The sequence below is a fragment of the Ostrea edulis genome, chromosome 6, assembly GCF_947568905.1.
Source record: "Ostrea edulis chromosome 6, xbOstEdul1.1, whole genome shotgun sequence".
In the NCBI taxonomy this organism is placed as follows: domain Eukaryota; kingdom Metazoa; phylum Mollusca; class Bivalvia; order Ostreida; family Ostreidae; genus Ostrea; species Ostrea edulis.
Genome location: NC_079169.1, coordinates 80,014,549 through 80,034,383, shown reverse-complemented (window position 1 = coordinate 80,034,383; position 19,835 = coordinate 80,014,549). Strand labels below are relative to the sequence as shown.

Here is a 19,835-nt window from a genome sequence, read left to right as displayed (position 1 = left end):
CGTTTGTCATATAGTTGAGTTTGCCCTTAACTTCTACTTTCAATAAAATATCTAAGTATGAAGCAGAAGTGGACGACTCTGAGGTGTCTTAGCAATGCACAAATAGGACAGCCTTGGCTATTGGAATTTTTAATTGTAAAATAATTAGTTAGAAAACCATTACTCTGGACACTGCTATATCTGTATAAAAAATTCTTATCCATTTTCTAAAATATGGTCCAAATCCACAAACATTCAAAACATCTAATAAACATTCATGACTTACTCTGTCAAAAGCCTTCTCTTGATCAATTTTGATAATATATCCCTCTAAATTATCCATTTCTACCATATCAATAATGTCTTTTATACTAACCAGCATATCAGCAATATCTATACCAATTACACAGCAAGTATGATTTTCTGATACAATATTTGGCAATACAGACCTTTTAAAACGTCTTGGCCATAACTCTCGCTATTATTTTGTAATCAACATTAAGAAGACTAATTTGTCTCAAATGTTTTCAATAATCGTTTGTCACCTTTTTTCTTATATATCAATGCAGTAATACCCATTTTCATAGAATATGACAGATGTCCTTTCATTTCTACTTCTTGATAAATCTTATATAGGAAAGGCTAGAGTGGTGCCAACACATTATGTAAAATTCAACCGTCAAACCATCTGAACCTGGGCTTTTGTTATTTGACATTTCTTTAACAGCCTTATATATTTCACCACTGTCAATATATTTTTCACATATCTCCACATCTATTTCATTAAGTTTTTTGTCAACAAAAGATAAGAGATTGTCTTTAATTTCACATTCTATTGTCACCAAAGAATATAAACCTGAATTATATTGGTACTGTAAATCTAAAATTTAATCAATGTCATTCTTAATCATGCCATCACTATCTATTAATTCTTTTACCATATTAGACTTCTGTCTTTTCTTTTCTAAATTCAAAAAATACTTTATGCATCTATCCGAGTCATTTGCCCATTGTGCTTTAGATCTCAAGATTGCACCTCTACATTTTTCATTTTCAAATTCAGTTAGTTCCATCGTTAATGCTTCATACTTTTCAATATCAACATAAACACTATTTGCAACATTTTGTAACATTCTCTGTAAAGCATTTTGAATTCTGTAAAATTCTTTGTTCTTTTCCTTTGCTTTCATCTTATTATAACACTGTGACAATTTCTTTAATTTGTATTTAAGATAATCCCACCACACTAACACTGATAACTTGTACCATGGGCAACTCTTTTCCTTTTCGATGCTCTCTTACTCTTTGATTATATGTATTATTAAACAACAAAGAATCATTATGAATCCATATACCTGGACCTCTTTAAAACACTTCTGAAAGTTATAGTACTGAAAATGATACTACCATGGAATGGTCACTATATGATGTGTTCAGATACATAATATTCTTAACAAAAACACGTAAACAATTTGACACCAATATATAATCAATTCTGCTTTGAACAGGATTACCTTCAATAACTCGCTGAAACAATTGTTCTCTTGCATTTCTATTTCTCCATATATCTATATCATGCAAATTGTTCATTATCTCGAGCTCCATCAATGCTTTATAACTTTGGTCATACTTATTTTTTGTTTTCCCTTTCAATCAATATCACTAAATGTGTTATTAAAATCACCCATAATGATAAGATTTGGTGTATCAGGGATAACACCCAATAGAGTTTGAAACAAGATATGTTTGTGAAACACAGATTCCCCCAATAATGGCTAATTCCGAAGATGACCAATGTCACAAGGACAAATAGCTTGGTACCAGTAGAAAGATCTTGTCACAAGAAATGCTCATGTACAATATGAAAGCTTTAATAATCACCATTTAGAAGTTATAACCAATGTAAGTTTTTAAAGTAGGTCAATGTCAAGGTCAAAAGGTTTAGTACCCACGGAAAGGTCTTGTCACAAGGAATACTCATGTGAAATATCAAAGCTCTACCACTTACTGTTCACAACTAATTAGCAAGGTTAAAGTTTCAGACAGAATGACAAAATTACAGGATTACAGACGTACAGAATGACAAACAGGACAATATGTCACCCGATCTTCGATCTCGGGGGCATAAAAATAACGTCCTTTCTTGAAGATCATTTGGTGCATATAAGTTAATAATCAAATATTTCATCATTTTATTTATACTTATATGTAAAACCTTCCTTCAAAATCTTTAACAAATTCAACATTTGAGTTAATGTCATTCTTTAAAAAAAAAAAGGCTCCACCTCTAGACGACGTAATTAAATTACTATAAATGATAATTCCATTCCATAAATGTTTGTAACGTTCTATTAATTGATCAATCCAATGTGTTTCCTGCAAAGCAACAATGTCAAATCCTTTTTCTTCAAATAAACTAAATATATTTTCATCTTGTCAATATTACATAACCAATTACAGTTCCACGAAGTGATCACAATCATGAGAAAAAAGAAATAACTTCCCCATTATTATTTATTTTACTTTACTCTTCTTTCTACTTTTCCTTTTACGTTTCTTTTTGACATTGGTGTTGTTCAGAACAACTTCTGTTTCCGATTCTGAGTTGTCTCCCATGTTCTCATCATTTGTTTGATTCATCATCATTGATGTCTTCCGTCACAACGTTTCTATCACCCGCGTTTCAGTTTGAGCTTCTTCACTGTCAGTTTCTGCGCTTTTTTCTGCATTTTTGTTTCCTTCCAAAGAATTCGTTTCACCAGATTCCTCTCTTTGAACCTCTCCGTCGTCGTTCTCGTTACTCACCGCCTAATCCTGGTTATTGGAACTCCATTCATCTCCAGTATCCGATTCATGTTCACTCATGCGTTATTCGCAGACACACCTGTGTTCCTCATGCTTTACACATGAATTATCATGCACATCAACAACTAAAGTGTTTTCACGACAGCATTTTCGTTGAAAGGTGAAATTTCTAGATCCTCCCCTATGGCTGCCACCCGACGTGGCTGCTGATGTGAAAGTGCTTTGTGTTATAAAAAAAAATACAGGTTTAAAATCAAATGTATTACAGTAGAAAAACAAACATATATACAATGGGTTTCTGTCTAAAGTTCAACAGTTGTAGTTGCCACTTACATAAAGCACAAACGGTCGTTTTCGAATCAGCGAAAATTCCTCGAGCTCACTATGCTAAAGGGCAACCGGAAGTCACAGTCGACGTGCTAACTTACTGAGTTACACAGCTAGGCAATGATCTTTTAAATGAATTGACAAATATTGCTGATATTGATTGATTGGGGTTTTACGCCGTTTTGGCAATATTTCAGCCATTTTACGGCGGTTAACTAATTCAATTATGTTTGGTTTGCGAGTGTTTGAGTTTTCCTGACGGCCCACAGTGAGCCTTCTCTTTTTCGAACATCAGGGAAACGATCTTTTGCTTGCCATGGGGGTTGTGATCCTTGACACGGGACACCCTTTAACGTCCCGTCCGACGGAAATAAAAGTTTAAAATACATGTATATAAACAGGTTAAAAAACAAAAAATAAATCGTGTATTTAAACAGTTGCATTATAAAAGTTTTCAAATTTTTCTGTAAAAGTCGCATTCTTGTAAATATTGTATAATATAATGATTATCGATATTTGTAAAAGTTCTTTCTTTGATTGCACACTATTTCGGTTGAGCATCACTGAAGAGACATTATTTGTCGAAATGCGCATCTGGTGCATCAAAATTGGTACCGTATAAGTTTTACATTACAAAGTCTATTTCGTATGGGCGTAAAATCACTGCATTGTAAAAGAAAGTGATGTATAGTTTAAGTACAGATACAAGATATGTATTCAGGCTGAGGTTCTCTGTTTAGTATGTATGAATGTGTCAATTTTGAATGTCCATTGCGTATTCTTGAAATAATCACTTAGTCTTGGCGTTTCAGTACGATGTTACACGATTTGTTTACTTTGTTTTGAATAGAATAAAGTTTACTTGTATCGCAGAAATCCCAATAGATTTGCCAAACAGTATTTACATATAGTTTTTTGAGATATTTAAAATCAGTGTATGGAATTTTGAAGTGTACAATATCACCTTGAAGTGCATTTTTGGCCGCTTTATCCGCTTTGGTGTTGCCATGGATACCAATGTGACTTGGGATCAAGCAGAACTCAACTATTTTACCTTGTTTGGTTAAAAGATAGTACCGGTGTAAGATATCTAAAATATATGGATGATCAATATTCATGTTTATTGACTGAAGACATGATAGGGAGTCTGACAATATAGTAAAATGTTTCTCATTAGAAGTTTGTATGTATTCAAACGCAAGCTGAATAGCCTTTGCTTCAACGGTATAAATTGTTGCTTCATTTGGAAGTCGTGCAGAGAATACGTCGTTTGTGATTACTGCAGTAGCAGCGACTTAATTTTGGTCTTTTGAACCATCTGTATAGGTATGAGTTGTAGTATGTTTGGAATGTTTTATTTCGGATATTTTTTGCTTGAAAATGGCAGAATTTGTTTCAGATTTTTTTATATTCAGAAAGTGATGTGTCTACTTTGGGTTTTATTAGCTCTTCTGAGCCGAAGGCTCAAAGAACTAATCATATGGCCATATGTCTGGCGTGATGTGTGCGTCAACGTTTTGTAAAAAGGGCTATATCTCAAGAACCCCTTGGCCAATTTTTGTCAATATTTTTACAGGGTATCCTTGGCCAAAGGGCTTTCATTTGTACTAAAACAAGGGTTGTGACCTTTGAACAAGGGGAGAAAATTAGGAAAATGCAAACAAAAGTAGTGGTTGCTAAAAAATCTTCTTCTCAAGAACCACTGGGCAAATTATCACCAAACTAATGCATAAGGATGAGGATAAGCTGTAGATAAAAAAAAATTGTTCAAGGCATCATCCTTGGGCAAAGGTTCAAGGTCACTTCAAAGTTTACCATAAATTTTGTTTTGTTAAATCTTTGATATTTTGCTTAGTATAAGGACTAGGATCATCAAATTTTGTCCGTTGATGCATCTTAGAACTTAATATCATGTTGTCTCAAAAGTAGGTCATGGTGACCTACTTTTTGAATTTCGCAGGTAATTATTATTAAATGGATTTTGATGCATATCTTGGACACTATTAAGCCTATGATCATCAAAAGTTGTCAGGTGATAGATCATGGGATCTTAAAGTGCGTCATGTAAAAAATATGTCACCATGACCTACTTTCTGAATTTTTTGGCTAATCATTTATGAATAAATTTTAGGTTGTTATTTCAGATACCGAGAGGTTTAAAATCATCAAACCTTGTAAGTTGATGCGTCTAGAGGCCTCAAAACATATATATTTATAAAAAAAAAAAATTGTGTCACAGTGACCCACTTTTCGAATTTTGCAGACATTCAAATTTCACATTTTCAATTTGAGATGCATATTTTGGACAATATGAAAGCTAGGATCATCAAACTTTGTCAGTTGCTGCATTTTGAGTTTTCATAGTTTGTTGACCAAAAAAGTAGGTCACCGTGACCTACTTTTGGAATTTGATGGCTACTACTTGGCACATGATCTCACCTCTGGTGTGTCGAGAGGTCCGTGTTTGCTCTACTATATATCTATTTTCTATTGCTTATGGGATTTATGAGATTGATCACTGTTCGTTATCTTCCCTATCTTTATTTAAACAATGCATTGCGTAACAGGCACGTATCGTCGTTTTTCAGTTCGGGATGGGCAGTAGGAAAAAAATCGAAGTTCTTGATCAGCAAATAAAAATTTGTTGTTTGACGTTCAGAATCGTAAATCGTGTGGGGGTGGGTTATAGACTTCTGTGACGGCTTAGAAAATTCCGTCAGACTTCCTTTTCGTAATGGGGGTGGGGTGGGGGGTGTATCGGATTCAAGGTTTAGATTGCCGTAGGTTTTCCATATTGGACCATTTCAAGCGCTGGCCCTTTCAGAATAATGGCGACAAAAATCCTCAGTCAATATCTCCTAAACTAAGGGGTGATACATGAACATATTTATTGACAAGATTTGACCACGTAGTCACCCTCTTGATATCACAGTGGAGGTTTTGAAATGGTTATTTAGTATATTATTTGAACCATGCCCGTTAAAATTCTCGTAATGAAACTCCAGACATCTCGCATAAAATGTTTTCCATTTGAGGTAGCTACGAGGCAGTATGTTGAAGATCTTTAAAGGCTATATAGATATTATTATTCATTGTGATATATCTCTCCCTTTCTTTCAGTGATCCCTTCCACAACTACCCCTGCCCCATTAACACTCCCACTCAGTTGTACTTTTGAGAGTGGAACATGTTTTCTGCAGGACGTGACCTCGACAGACGACTTTAACTGGTCTAGGAGAAGTGTAAGTTTGATTGCTAAACGTAGAGAAGATTAGAATATAAATTTTATTATTGATGAAATAGTACAGGCTGTAAGCAGGCATGAATTGTTAATCCTGCAAAATTCTATTTCTTCTCTCTCCCTCTCTCAGTGAAGACTAGGGAGGCAGGTTTTTGTGTGTGTTAATTTGTTTGGAGTGTTCTATAATGTAGGGTACGACACCTTCACAAAACACAGGACCCACCTCTGCGTTTGAAGGAACCTGGTACACTTACATTGAAACATCTGGGAAAGCAATTGGTGATATTGCTGTGTTGGAAAGTTCACCAGTCCTAACAGGTATTTGACCATGCTTCTTGTAGAAGTAAAACCAATTTCAATGTAAATTTGTGTCTTCCCAGCAACGTTATTACGAAGTAGTTTATTTTGTTTAATTATATTAATGTATTAAATCAATAATGTACATAAACCTAACGGGGAAAACTCACATTTTCCCGTTTTTTAAATTTTGTTTTTGTTTTAGCATAACAATAATTTCATGTATATTCTTCTCCATTCAGGTGATCCATTTATGTGCCTTTCTTTCGCATATCACATGTACGGTAGCAACATCGGCTCTCTTGAAGTAGTGTACAACTACACAGCCGTCTTTAACGAGTTTGGCAACAAAGGAAACCAGTGGAACCAGGCGAAAGTTACTCTTCCAGCATCCCAGTCTTCAGAATCAACGGTATAAGTATTTTCAATATTAATGAGAAAGAAGATAGCTGAACAAGTCATTGAAATACTATCAACCCCATTTTTATCATATGGCCCTTCGACTTAGAAAAATAGCTGTATTATAAGTTTACGGATTTTGTTGTTCCACTTATAGATATTTATGTTAAAATTTGCTCTTACTCCAAGGCAACATTGCAGCTCTGTTTGTTTCCATGTAAATCATGAGAGAAAAACGTTAGGTGTAAAAGATTGTCATTTATTTAAAATGACGAAAACTGTGAGTCCTAAAAATACAGAACGAAATTGTCTGGGAGACATACCCGCCATCTTGACTAGAAATGCAATATAAAAAAAGTAAAATAAATACACATAGCGTTCTCCCAGCCACAATATTGTTACAAAAAACAAATGAGATAAAATGCAATATCATGAATCTTTACTGAAAACAAAAGTGGTGTATAAAAAAGACCATGAAAACCTAGGGTTGAAAATAAACAACAACCCTAGGTTTAAAACGCCCTGCACTAATCAAAATGTTGCCTTGTTACATGAGAAGGTAAGACCAGCAACAACATGATTATACATGATTTAAACACCCATGTACAAAACTGTCGCAATATTTGCGGATAATATCAGTTGAAAGTACATAACTGATAAGGGAAAACAAATGTCAAAAGAAACAGGCAGACAAATTCTTATGAATTTGATATTAGGTACATTGCTTTGCCATAACATGTTACAGATCAAGTTTTAATTTGTGATTTTTCGCTGAGTTACGGCCCTTGAATCATCAGTTTTTTATATTTCTTTGTTATACTTGCAGATATTCTTTTGATAATTGGTAGATTTTTAGTTCGCCTTTCGAAAGTCTATAAGAACTTGCGTCTAGTGGTGTCACATCAATACCAGCTTAAAGTTTACATCAGGGGTCCGTTTTGGCCCAATTCTATTTTGTACATGCATTGCTTATTGAGGTTCACTGTTCGCTATATTTGCCTTTATCCAAGTTTCTTATTTCTGTGCATTAGAATACTTCATGTATTAAAACGTGTAGTATTACAATAATGTAGATGAATTATTCACGATCACCTACATTTCACAGTTCATTGACTTTCTTAACGACCTAAACCGAATTATAAATTTGTCTTTTTCCTGGAATCCCGTGGGGATCTGAGTTAGAATAGATCCTCAGTACCCCTTGCTTGTCGTTAGAGGCGACTAAATGGGGCGGTCCTTCGGATGAGACCGTAAAAACAGAGGTATCGTGTCACAGCAGGTATGGCATGATAAAGATCCCTCCCTGCTCAAAGCGCCGAGCATAGCCCTAAATTTTGCAGCCCTTCACCGGCAATGGTGACGTCTCCATATGAGTGAAATATTCTAGAAAATCTTCTAGTGGCGGATTTAAGGGGGCGCAGCTGACACCCCCCCCCCCCGTTGATATAGTTGAAAATGAGGACCCCAAATCACTTATTCTTAAAGACCCAAAATACAGAGAACCTCGGTCATTTAATTGGCGACAGAACTTCATCTCTATTATGAGTTCTGTCGAAGATTATGTCAGACGATGGGCTAAGTATGAAAAAGAAGAACTTGATACATTGTAAGAATGGGTTAAAAGCATAAGAGGAATATTAAAATCCTGCAATAGACATGTTAAAACAAAATTACGTATCATCTATCCTTCTGTGTTTAGTAAACCAGAAGTGATAAAAGAATTAGTAACAACATTGTCTTTGTTTGTAAGGCTCATTATTACAACTGTATTTTAAACGAACTTGGCATTAATTCCACTTTTGGTAATCATACTTATACTCCAACTGCCCTTTCAATAGCTGCAGAACTGTAGCTTTCTGAAAAAATATTTTGACATAACGGAGAGCTACAGAGCCACCTCTTATAAAAACCTTCGATTTACGGCGCACAAAAAGCTGCGCACGGTTGAGGTCTTATATCGTTGTATTCTTGAGTTACTGTCTCATAAATTTAATATCAAAAAATTCTTAACATATTTTCTTACTATACTTGTGTCTAAACATACCTTCAAATATTCATTAAAGCCCCACACGACCTGAAAACTCCCAGCTTCAAATGAATTCGTTTGTTGACGTAGCCATGTTAGGTAACCGGGTCAGTTCGTACCTAGTTTCTGTAGAAACGAGGGGGTTATTTATCGTTTCCACAGAAACTAGTTCGTACCCTGTTGTTGTTGGTATATATTCATAAAATTCGTTATATGTTATGTATTCGATCTTCATTTATTATCAATACGAATAATTTATAGAAATTTAAAAAAATAAAGTTTTTCTAAAGGTAAAATAAGCTCTTGATTCATGAAAATGCTACCAAAGTCCTTAACACTCGTGTGGCAGGGATGGACACCGGACCAGACTAATGAAAGCCGCATTGCCGTGAGTTTAGCTATTTGAATAATTATTATTTAAAGGCACTGGGATGATATATTATTTAAAATATTTAGCTAAAATATTTGTGGGGATATCAGTTCACATCTAGACGTTATTGTGCAAGTATGGAAATTAACCAGGATTCGAATTGACCGTCTACCTAGCATTTCAGCTGGATTGGCGCACTATGGCCTATTGTAATTTAGGGGTAGAAGTAGATCAAACAGTTTTCTAGATTTTTTTGGCTATGGTCACAGGTATTGCTTTGAAATTTAGTCACAACTTCCCTCTCAGAGAAATACATAATCAGTTGACTTTTCAGCTTACATCTACATGTATATGGTGCACCATGATCTGCTTTAGGGCTTAAAGTAGATCAAATAGTTACCTAGAATTTTTATCATCATATATATCATCTCCGACATTTTGTCACAACCTCACACTCGAAGAAATACATAATCAGTTCACATGTCAGATGGATTGGTGCACCATGACTCACTGTAAGGCTTTTCTATTCAGAATGTGTGTTGAATCAATTCAGAGTGCACAATAGGCTTCCAGGTTGAATTTCACTGTCCAACAGGCGTATATTGCACCGTTTGCGGTACTCTTGTTCAACCCTTGTTGCGGCAACTCATTGCTTAGACTGTTCGTTTTGTAACCGAAGAGTTGAACAGGAGCCTCGCTCGTGTCAACTCCAATATGACCTGTTGGGTTAACTGAGTGGTTAGGGTGATAGCTACGCAGCTCGTTCTACTCCCGTGAATGAGATGTTACTTATCTTTCAAATATGACCGTACAATGTGATTGTCACAGTAGGCGTTGGCTTCAATGTCAACTATTATTTGAACCGCCTCAAGAGCCGTAAAACAACGTACATGAACATATATCAAAACAAAAAAGTTTTATCTCCATTTGACTCTATCATTGAATTCTTTGCCTGTAGATTCAGTTTGTGGGTACACGCGGAAGTGGATTTAGAGGAGATATTGCTATTGATGATATCCAGGTCACCACAGGGGAGTGTGGTAAGTAATCACATTTCTAGATCTATAGTTCGATCTTTTCCATGGAGAATTACATTGGAATTTACTGATTCAGCACATGCCATGATTTGTTAGAAATAAAACACAATTTAAAGTAGCTCCTTTTATCCAAAAAGGGAATTAAATTATTTATCCAAGGAGTATATACTTTTGTATTTGGGTTGCAAATTTCGAGTAATGGTACGGAAATTATTGAATAAGAGAGAATCAATTTATTTTTATGTCTTAAAACTTTAACCTTAGCTATGAATTTTGAATGTATGGTAATAATTAGGCTTTTCATAATTCGCATGCATATACCATGTGACGAAACCTTTGTTTAGGAAAAAGAAAATGACCCTGTGACCTCTACTTTAGGGTTTCACCTTTTGAGAAACTTTAGTCTTGGTCATAATTCTTGATGATAGGATTTTCATATTTTACATGTTCTTCGTTTTGAGAAGACAATTTTAGTTATAAAAGTTATTGACTGCTTACCTTGATCTGGAAGTTGGACCCACTTTGCAAAAGCTTTAACCTTAGTCATAAGCGTTGAACGGTTATACCATCTTGCTCAGCGTACTCACTGCCATTAAAACATCAGGCATTGTCGATTTGCATATCTTCCTACCGTTTCTTGATCAGTACAGTATACAGTTTCATGACATCATCCGATAACCAACAATGTCCATTGGAATTTTTCTTAACGGCAGATAATAGAGCTCACGGCGGGTGTGACCGGTCGACAGGGTATGCTTACTCCTCCTAGGCACCTGATCCCACCTCTGGTGTATCCAGGGGTCCGTTTTTGCCCAACTATCTACTTTGTATTGCTTATAGGAGTTATGAGATTGATCACTTCGTTATCTTCACCTTTCATGCATTAAACTGGATTTTGCCATATTATTTCTATCTTCATGAGAATTGGTTTTAGTTTTCCAGCTTTATTCGGAATTCTGTGAATAGCGATGGTCTCTGCTTCATCTAACTTAACCACCTCTTTAGACCACCCGAGGAAACTCAGGTAACCCATTGCCATCGGTCTTCGTCCGTCACCATACGTTATGCGTTAATTTTTTTTTTTTTTTTTTTTTTTTTTTTTTTACATTTTTAACTTCTTGAAAATTACAAGGCCAATCATTTTTAGGATAAGAAGAATATAGATTGTAAAATTTAGGATTAATCTCCTTCGGGGTCTCATGGGCGGAGGGAAGTATGCAAAAAGCCAAATGTTCAAAAATATCAAATTCCCATACATGTTGGAGAAAAACTAAATGCATGGGAGGTGAAAATAACGAACGGAGATGATGGTCATGTCCATGAAACCCACTACTAAAACTGAAATTTATGGCACTTGGGTGAAGGATTCAAGCCCTAGGGCGAGGCAAATGTGAATATGAATTGCATCTTAGGAAATCTTCTCTACTGCCATATATAATTGAGAAAACCCAAATGCATGATTGATATCCATGACGCTATCTACTGATTGAATTGTGAAATCCACGGTTCAAGCAAAAGGCGGAGACAAATATGACTATATAGTGAAAATATATTGGATCTTAGAAAATTCTTCTTGAATCCCATATACATGTATATTTCAGAAAAACTAAATGCATGATTATGATGTCCATGATGCTCTCTACTTAATTTGTGAAATTCAAGACTTCTGGGTCTGGGGTTCAGGTCCTAGGACGGAACCAATATGGCCATATTGTGAAAATACATTAAATTTTCGAAAATCTTCTTTACTGCCATATATATATATATATATATATATATATATATATATATATGCAAGGTGAAGATAACGAACAGTGATCAATCTCATAAATCCTATAAGCAAGACAAAATAGATAGTTGGGCAAACACGGACCCCTGGACACACCAGAGGTGGGATCAGGTGCCTAGGAGGAGTAAACATCCCCTGTTGACCGGTCACACCCGCCGTGAGCCCTATATCCTGATCAGGTAAACGGAGTTATCCGCAGTCAAAATCAGTGTGCCAAGAACGGCTTAACAATCGGTATGAAACACGTCAAACAGCATTTGACCCAATGCGAGGTTGTATTGACGAACTAGATCGTTATAACGACCATAGAATTTGCGAAATGCTGACTTCAATCGAGACCGTTGAAATCCCTGTACCATTAACTTGTTTGTCAGTAGCTTACCTCGATTTAAAAACTGATTATATGCAGAATAAGCTCTTGCATATCGAATCAGTTGAGATATATAAACACCATATGCAGGTGATAATGGAATATTGCTACACAAATATGGGAAGTTGACGATGGAGAAGCTGAAATCATCCTGTTTGTCATACAGTTGAGTTGTCAGTTTGCCGTTAATGTCTACTTTCAATAAAATATCTCTAAGTATGAAGCAGAAGTGTACGACTCTATGGTGTCCTTTATTTCGAGCTCACACACAGATATATATATATATATATATATATATATATATATATATATATATATGAGAAAAACTAAATGCATGATAATGATGATGTTTATGAAGCTCTCTACTAAAATGTGAAATTCATGGCTCCTCGATGAGATTCAGATCCTTTTACAGGGCCAATATGGCCACAAAATATAACTGTATCAAAATAATATACTTTCACAGTATTGTGAGTTAAATTAAATTCATGGCTGTGATGTCCAAAATGCCCTGTTCTTACATTGTGAAAGTCATTGGTCAGTGTGTCTTCGGTGGGGTGGGGTGGGGGGTTAAGGTTTAGATCTCAAGATTGCACCTCTACATTTTTCATTTTCAAATTCAGTTAGTTCCATCTTTAATGCTTCATACTTTTCAATATCAACATAAACACCATTTGCAACATTTTGTAACATTCTCTGCAAAGCATTTTGAATTCTGTAAAACTCTTTTATTCTTTTCCTTTGCTTTCATCTTCATATGACACTGTGACAATTTCTTTAATTTGTATTTAAGATTATCCCACCACACTAACACTGATGACTTGTACCATGGGCAACTCTTTTCCTTTTCGATGATCTCTCTTACTCTTTGATTATATGTATTATTAAACAACAAAGAATCATGAATCCATATACCTGGACCTCTTTAAAACACTTCAGTACTGAACAATGATACTACCATGGAATGGTCAATAAATGATGGTACCCACGGAAAGTTCTTGTCACAAGGAACACCCCTGTGAAATATCAAAGCTCTATCACTTACTGTTCAAAAGTTATTATCAAGGTTAAAGTTTCAGACAGAATTACAAACTGACAGGATTAGAGACGTACAGAATGACAGGACAAATACAATATGCCCCCCCCCCCAACTTCGATGTCGGGGGCATAAAAATAACGTCCTTTCTTGAAGATCATTTGGTGCATATAAGTTAATAATATCAAATATTTCATCATTTTATCTATAGTTATATGTAAAACCTTCCTTCAAAATCTTTAACAAATTCAACATTTGAGTTAATGTTATTCTTTATCAAAAAGGCTCCACCTCTAGACGACGTAATTAAATTACTATAAATGAAACTTCCATTCCATAAATGTTTGTAAATTTCTATTAATTGATCAATCCAGTGTGTTTCCTGCAAAGCAACAATGTCAAATCCCTTTTCTTCAAATAAACTGAATATATTTTCATCTTGTCAATATTACATAACCAATTACAGTTCCACGAAGTGATCACAACCACGAGACAAAAAGAAATACCTTTCCCATATTTATTTACTTTACTCTTCTTTCTACTTTTCCTTTTGCGTTTCTTTTTAACATTGGTGGTGTTCAGAACAACTTCTGTTTCCGATTCTGAGTTGTCTCCCGTGTTCTCATCATCTGTTTGATTCATCATCATTGATGTCTTCCGTCACAACGTTACTATCACTCGCGTTTTCTTTAACTGTTTTAGTCTGAGCTTCTTCACTGTCAGTTTCTGTGCTTTTTTCTGCATTTTTGTTTCCTTCCAAAGGCGTAAACGGTTCACCAGATTCCTCTCTTTGAACCTCTCCGTCGTCGTTCTCGTTACTCGCCGCCTAATCCTGGTTATAGGAACTCCGTTCATCTCCAGTATCCGATTCATGTTCACTCATGCGTTGTTCGCAGACACACCTTTGTTCCAATCCATCCACCGCATTTTTTACAAGACTGAGTTTTACAAACTCTTACATAATGACCTTGACATTTACATTTAAAGCATACAAGTAATGGTTATCTTCTAGCATCCAAGTAATATTCACATTATCAAATAGATGGGCGGTCTTCTGTCACGAGTGCGCGGAGCGCACGAGTGAGAGAAGGACCGCCCATCTCTTTGATAATGTGAATTTTACGAGGATGCTAGAAGATTACCGACTTGTCACATATTTCAAAAGCTTCTCATTTTACATTTATTGAACCATACATTCAATACAATGGTAGATTGCCATAGATGCATGTGTATATAAAATTTAATACGCTTTACCCGTAAAACAGCAAAACTAACTTAGCGAAAATTTATTATCCCTGTCAGTATCAATCACATATTGGTGGCTTCATAAATAATTTTTCAGGAATTTAATTCTATACATGTATTTTGTACAAATGTTTTAAGAAAACATGTATAACACAAATATTAAAGTAGGAAAAGGATTAAAGACCTGCATTAGCAAACTCTATATAAAATGAGAGAGAGAGAGAGAGAGAGAGAGAGAGAGAGAGAGAGAGAGAGATATTTAACATTACTGACTGGAAAAAACCCACGGTCACAGTCAGGTATGTGTATATCTGTTACATAACAATTCCTGTCTGCTTCAACACCCATCATCAATCGGCACACGCTTTACCCGTAAAACTAACTTAACAAAAACTGGCAGTATCTATCACATAATGGTGGCTGTATAACACAAATATTAAAGTGGGAAAAGGATTAAAGATTTGCATTAGCAAACTCTTTATAAAATGAGAGAGAGAGAGATATAACTATTTAACATTACTGTCTGCAAAAACGGCCACAGGTATGTGTATACATGTACAATATGTATTTCTTACATAACACTTCTCGTCTGTTTCAACGCCCCAGACATCGATCGACGCACGCTTTACCCGTCAAACAGCAAAAGTAACTTCACGAAAACTGAATTATCCCTGTCTTGTTTCTATTGTGTAATTCTGATGTTAGTACCGCCCATGCGATAACAAGGTGGGAGGAGCTCGTTTTATCACATATGCAATAACAAAACCCTATTGATGATAACCAGATACAATACCTGAACAACAAAAGAAAATCACTGTAAATATGTGACAAGTTTAGGACACGATCTAAATACATGTAAATGTTCGCTAGAATAGACAAGGGACGGCACTCTAATTTGCCCATTATGTATGCATCTGTAATATTGTTTCTGGAATCTTATCGTGTATGGAAATGAAGACATGCTCTGCATAATGTGTACCATCTGCAATGTAAGGGGGGATAATAATTCAACTTTCATCTTCTATATACAAATGTATGCTGGTAAATATAAGAAGCTAACAACCAAGAAACTCTGTACAACTTCTCTGCATTCAAAAACCCTTTCCCCTACTTTGATCACCTCCATTAGATACCGAGTTGGTGCTCTTCCGTCTAAAGTGATTTCGTAGAGATTCCCAGATTTTGAAACACACGCATACACTGTCCTTACTCCACGGTGTTCATGTACAAATTTTATATGTTCATCAGGCTTTACACATGAATTATCATGCACATCAACAACTAAAGTGTTAATCACTGTTCGTTATCTTCACCTATCTTTATTTAAACAACCCACGGCGAATAATCCATTGCGTAACAGGCACGTATCGTCGTTTTTCAGTTCGGGATGGGCAGTAGGAAGTAATATTCGAAGGTTCTTAATCAGCAAATAAAAATTTGTTGTTTGACGTTCAGAATCGTAAATCGTGTGGGGGTGGGTTATAGACTTCTGTGACGACTTAGAAAATTCCGCCAGACTTCCTTTTCGTAATGGGGGTGGGGTGTATCGGATTCAAGGTTTATAGTCCCGTAGGTTTTCCTTATTAGACCATTTCAAGCGCTGGCCCTTTCAGAATAATGCGACAAAAATCCTTAGTCAATATCTCCTAAACTAAGGGGTGATACATGAACATATTTATTGACAAGATTTGACCTCGTAATCACCCTCTTGATATCACATTGGAGGTTTTGAAATGGTTATTTAGTATATCATTTGAACCATGCCCGTTAAAATTCTCGTAATGAAACTCCAGATATCTCGCATAAAATGTTTTACATTTGAGGTAGCTACGAGGCAGTATGTTGAAGATCTTTAAAGGCTATATAGATATTATTATTCATTGTGATATACCCCTCCCTTTCTTTCAGTGATCCCTTCCACAACTACCTCTGCCCCATTAACACTCCCACTCAGTTGTACTTTTGAGAGTGGAACGACATGTTTCCTGCAGGATGTGACCTCGACAGACGACTTTAACTGGTCTAGGAGAAGTGTAAGTTTGATTGCTAAACGTAGAGAAGATTAGAATATAAATTTTATTATTGATGAAATAGTACAGGCTGTAAGCAGGCATGAATTGTTAATCCTGCACAATTCTATTTTTTCTCTCTCCCTCTCTCAGTGAAGACTAGAGAGGCAGGTTTTTGTGTATGTTAATTTGTTTGGAGTGTTCTGTAATGTAGGGTACGACACCTTCACAAAACACAGGACCCACCTCTGCGTTTGAAGGAACCTGGTACACTTACATTGAAACATCTGGGAAAGCAGTTGGTGATATTGCTGTGTTGGAAAGTTTACCAGTCCTAACAGGTATTTGACCATGCTTCTTGTAGAAGTAAAACCAATTTCAATGTAAATTTGTGTCTTTTCAGCATAATTATTACGAAGTAGTTTATTTTGTTTAATTATATCAATGTATTAAATCAATAATGTACATAAACCTAACGGGGAAAACTCACATTTTCCCCGTTTTTATCTCACCTGAGCCAAAGGCTGAGCTTTTCTGATCAAAATTTGCTCCTTGTCTGTCGTCGTCGTAAAGTTTTTACATTTTCGACTTCTGCTCAAGAACTGCTGGGCCAATTTCAACCAAACTTGCCACAAAGCATCTTTTCACAAGGGAGATAATCACAAAAATGCAAAACTAGGTTGGGGTCATTTAAAAATCTTCTCAAGAACCGCTGAGCCAGAAAAGCTGAAATTTACATGAAAGCTTCCTGACATAATTCAGATTCAAGTTTTTTTTAAATCATTGCCCCCGGGGGTATGATGGAGTCACAATAGGGGATCAAAATTTTACATACTAATATATAGGATAAATCTTTCAAAATATTCTTCTCAAGAACCACTGAGCCAGAAAAGCTGATATTTATATGAAAGTTTCCTGACATAATGCAGATTCAAGTTTGTTCAAATCATGCCCCCAGGAGTTGGATGGGGCCACAATAGGGGATCAAAGTTTTACATACTAATATATAGGATAAATCTATAAAAAATATTCTTCTCAAGAACCACTGAGCCAGAAAAGCTGAAATTTACATGAAAGCTTCCTGACATAGTGCAGATACAAGTTTGTTCAAATCATGGCCCCCGGGGGTTGAATGGGGCCACAATAGGGGATCAAAGTTTTTCATGCAAATATATATGAAAAATCTTTTAAAATCTTCTTCTAAAGAACCACTGAGCCAGAAAAGCTGAAATTTACATGAAAGCTTCCTGACATAGTGCAGAGTTTAAGTTTGTTCAAATCATGGCCTCGTGGGATTGGATGGGGTCACAATAGGGGATCAAAGTTTTACATACAAATATATAGGGAAAATCTTTAAAAATCTTCTCAAGAACCACTGAGCCAGAAAAGCTGATATATACATGAAAGCTTTCTAATATATTTCAGATTTCAGTTTTTAGCTCTTCTGAGCCAAAGGCTCAAAGAGCTAATGCTATGGCCATTTGTGCTGTGTGCGTAAACTTTTTAGAAAAAGGGCTATAACTCAAGAAACCCTTGGCCAATTTTTTTCAAATTTGTTACAGGGTATCATTGGCCCAAGGGCTTTCATACATACTAAATAGAGGGATGTGACCCTTTAACAAGGGGAGATAATCAGGAAAATACAAACAAAAGTAGTGGTTGCTAAAAAATCTTCTTCTCAAGAACCACAGAGCAGATTATCACCAAACTTACACATAAGGATGAGGATATGCTGTAGATTGAAAATTGGTCAAGGCATTACCCTGGGGCAAAGGGCGTGGTCTCAAGGTCACTTCAAAGTTGACCTAAATTTAATTTTTTTTTAAATTCCTTAAATCTTAGATATTTTAGTCATTATAAGGACTAGGATCATCAAATTTTGACAGTTGATGCATCTTAGGACCTTGTGTCAAGTTGTCTCAAAAGTAGGTCACGGTGACCTACTTTTTAAATTTTGCAGGTATTTATTTTAAAATTAATTTTGATGCATATATTGGACACTTTGAAGCATATGATCATCAAAACTTGTCAGTTGGTGGATCATGGGACCTTGAAATGCGTCAACTGAAAAATAGGTCACCGTGACCTACTTTCTGAATTTTATGGCTTATCATTTATAGATATATTTTAAGTTGTTATTTCAAATACCGAGAGGTTTAGAATCATCAAATCTTGTAAGTTGATGCATCTTGAGACCTTGAAACATATTTATAAAAAAAAGTAGGTCACAGTGACCTACTTTTTGAATTTTGCAGATATTCAAATTTCACATTTTCAATTTTAGATGCATATTTTGGGCGCTGTAAAACCTAGGATCATCAAACTTTGTCAGTTGATGCGTCTTCAGTCTTCGGTTTGTGTCGACCAAAAAGTAGGTCACCGTGACCTACTTTTGGTATTTGACAGCTAAATTACTATATTTCAGACACTATTTGACCTACAATCATCAAACTTTGTCAGTTGATGCATCTTGAGTCTTCGGAGTGTATCGACCAAAAAGTAGGTCACTGTGACCTACGTTTGGCATTTGACAGTTATATTTATATATTTCAGTCACTAATTGACCTACAATCATCAAACTTTGACAGTTGATGCATCTTGAGTCAATGGAGTGTGTCGACCAAAAAGTAGGTCACCTTGACCTACTTTTGGAATTTGACGACTATATTTATATATTTCAAATACTATTTGACCTACAGTCATCAAACTTTGTCAGTTGATGGGTCTTGCATGTTCGAAGGGTTTCGACCAAAAAATAGGTCAACTTGACCTACTTTTTGAATTGGACACCTATATTTATATATTTCAGATACTATTTGACCTACAGTCATCAAACTTTGTCAGTTGTTGGGTCTTGCATGTTTGAAGGGTGTTGACGAAAAAGTAGGTCACCTTGACCTACTTT

General features: G+C 35.6%; 1 protein-coding gene across 1 annotated transcript in view; it reads left to right on the top strand.

Annotated features, from left to right (window-relative positions):
• Positions 1-19,835, top strand: part of LOC125647382 (MAM and LDL-receptor class A domain-containing protein 1-like) — a 102,569-nt gene that overhangs the window by 74,941 nt on the left and 7,793 nt on the right. The window contains exons 28-33 of the mRNA XM_056142009.1: positions 6,232-6,353; positions 6,544-6,670; positions 6,892-7,061; positions 10,403-10,484; positions 16,830-16,954; positions 17,145-17,271. Coding sequence (XP_055997984.1) covers positions 6,232-6,353; positions 6,544-6,670; positions 6,892-7,061; positions 10,403-10,484; positions 16,830-16,954; positions 17,145-17,271 — 753 coding nt within the window. The remainder of the gene's footprint in view (positions 1-6,231; positions 6,354-6,543; positions 6,671-6,891; positions 7,062-10,402; positions 10,485-16,829; positions 16,955-17,144; positions 17,272-19,835) is intronic.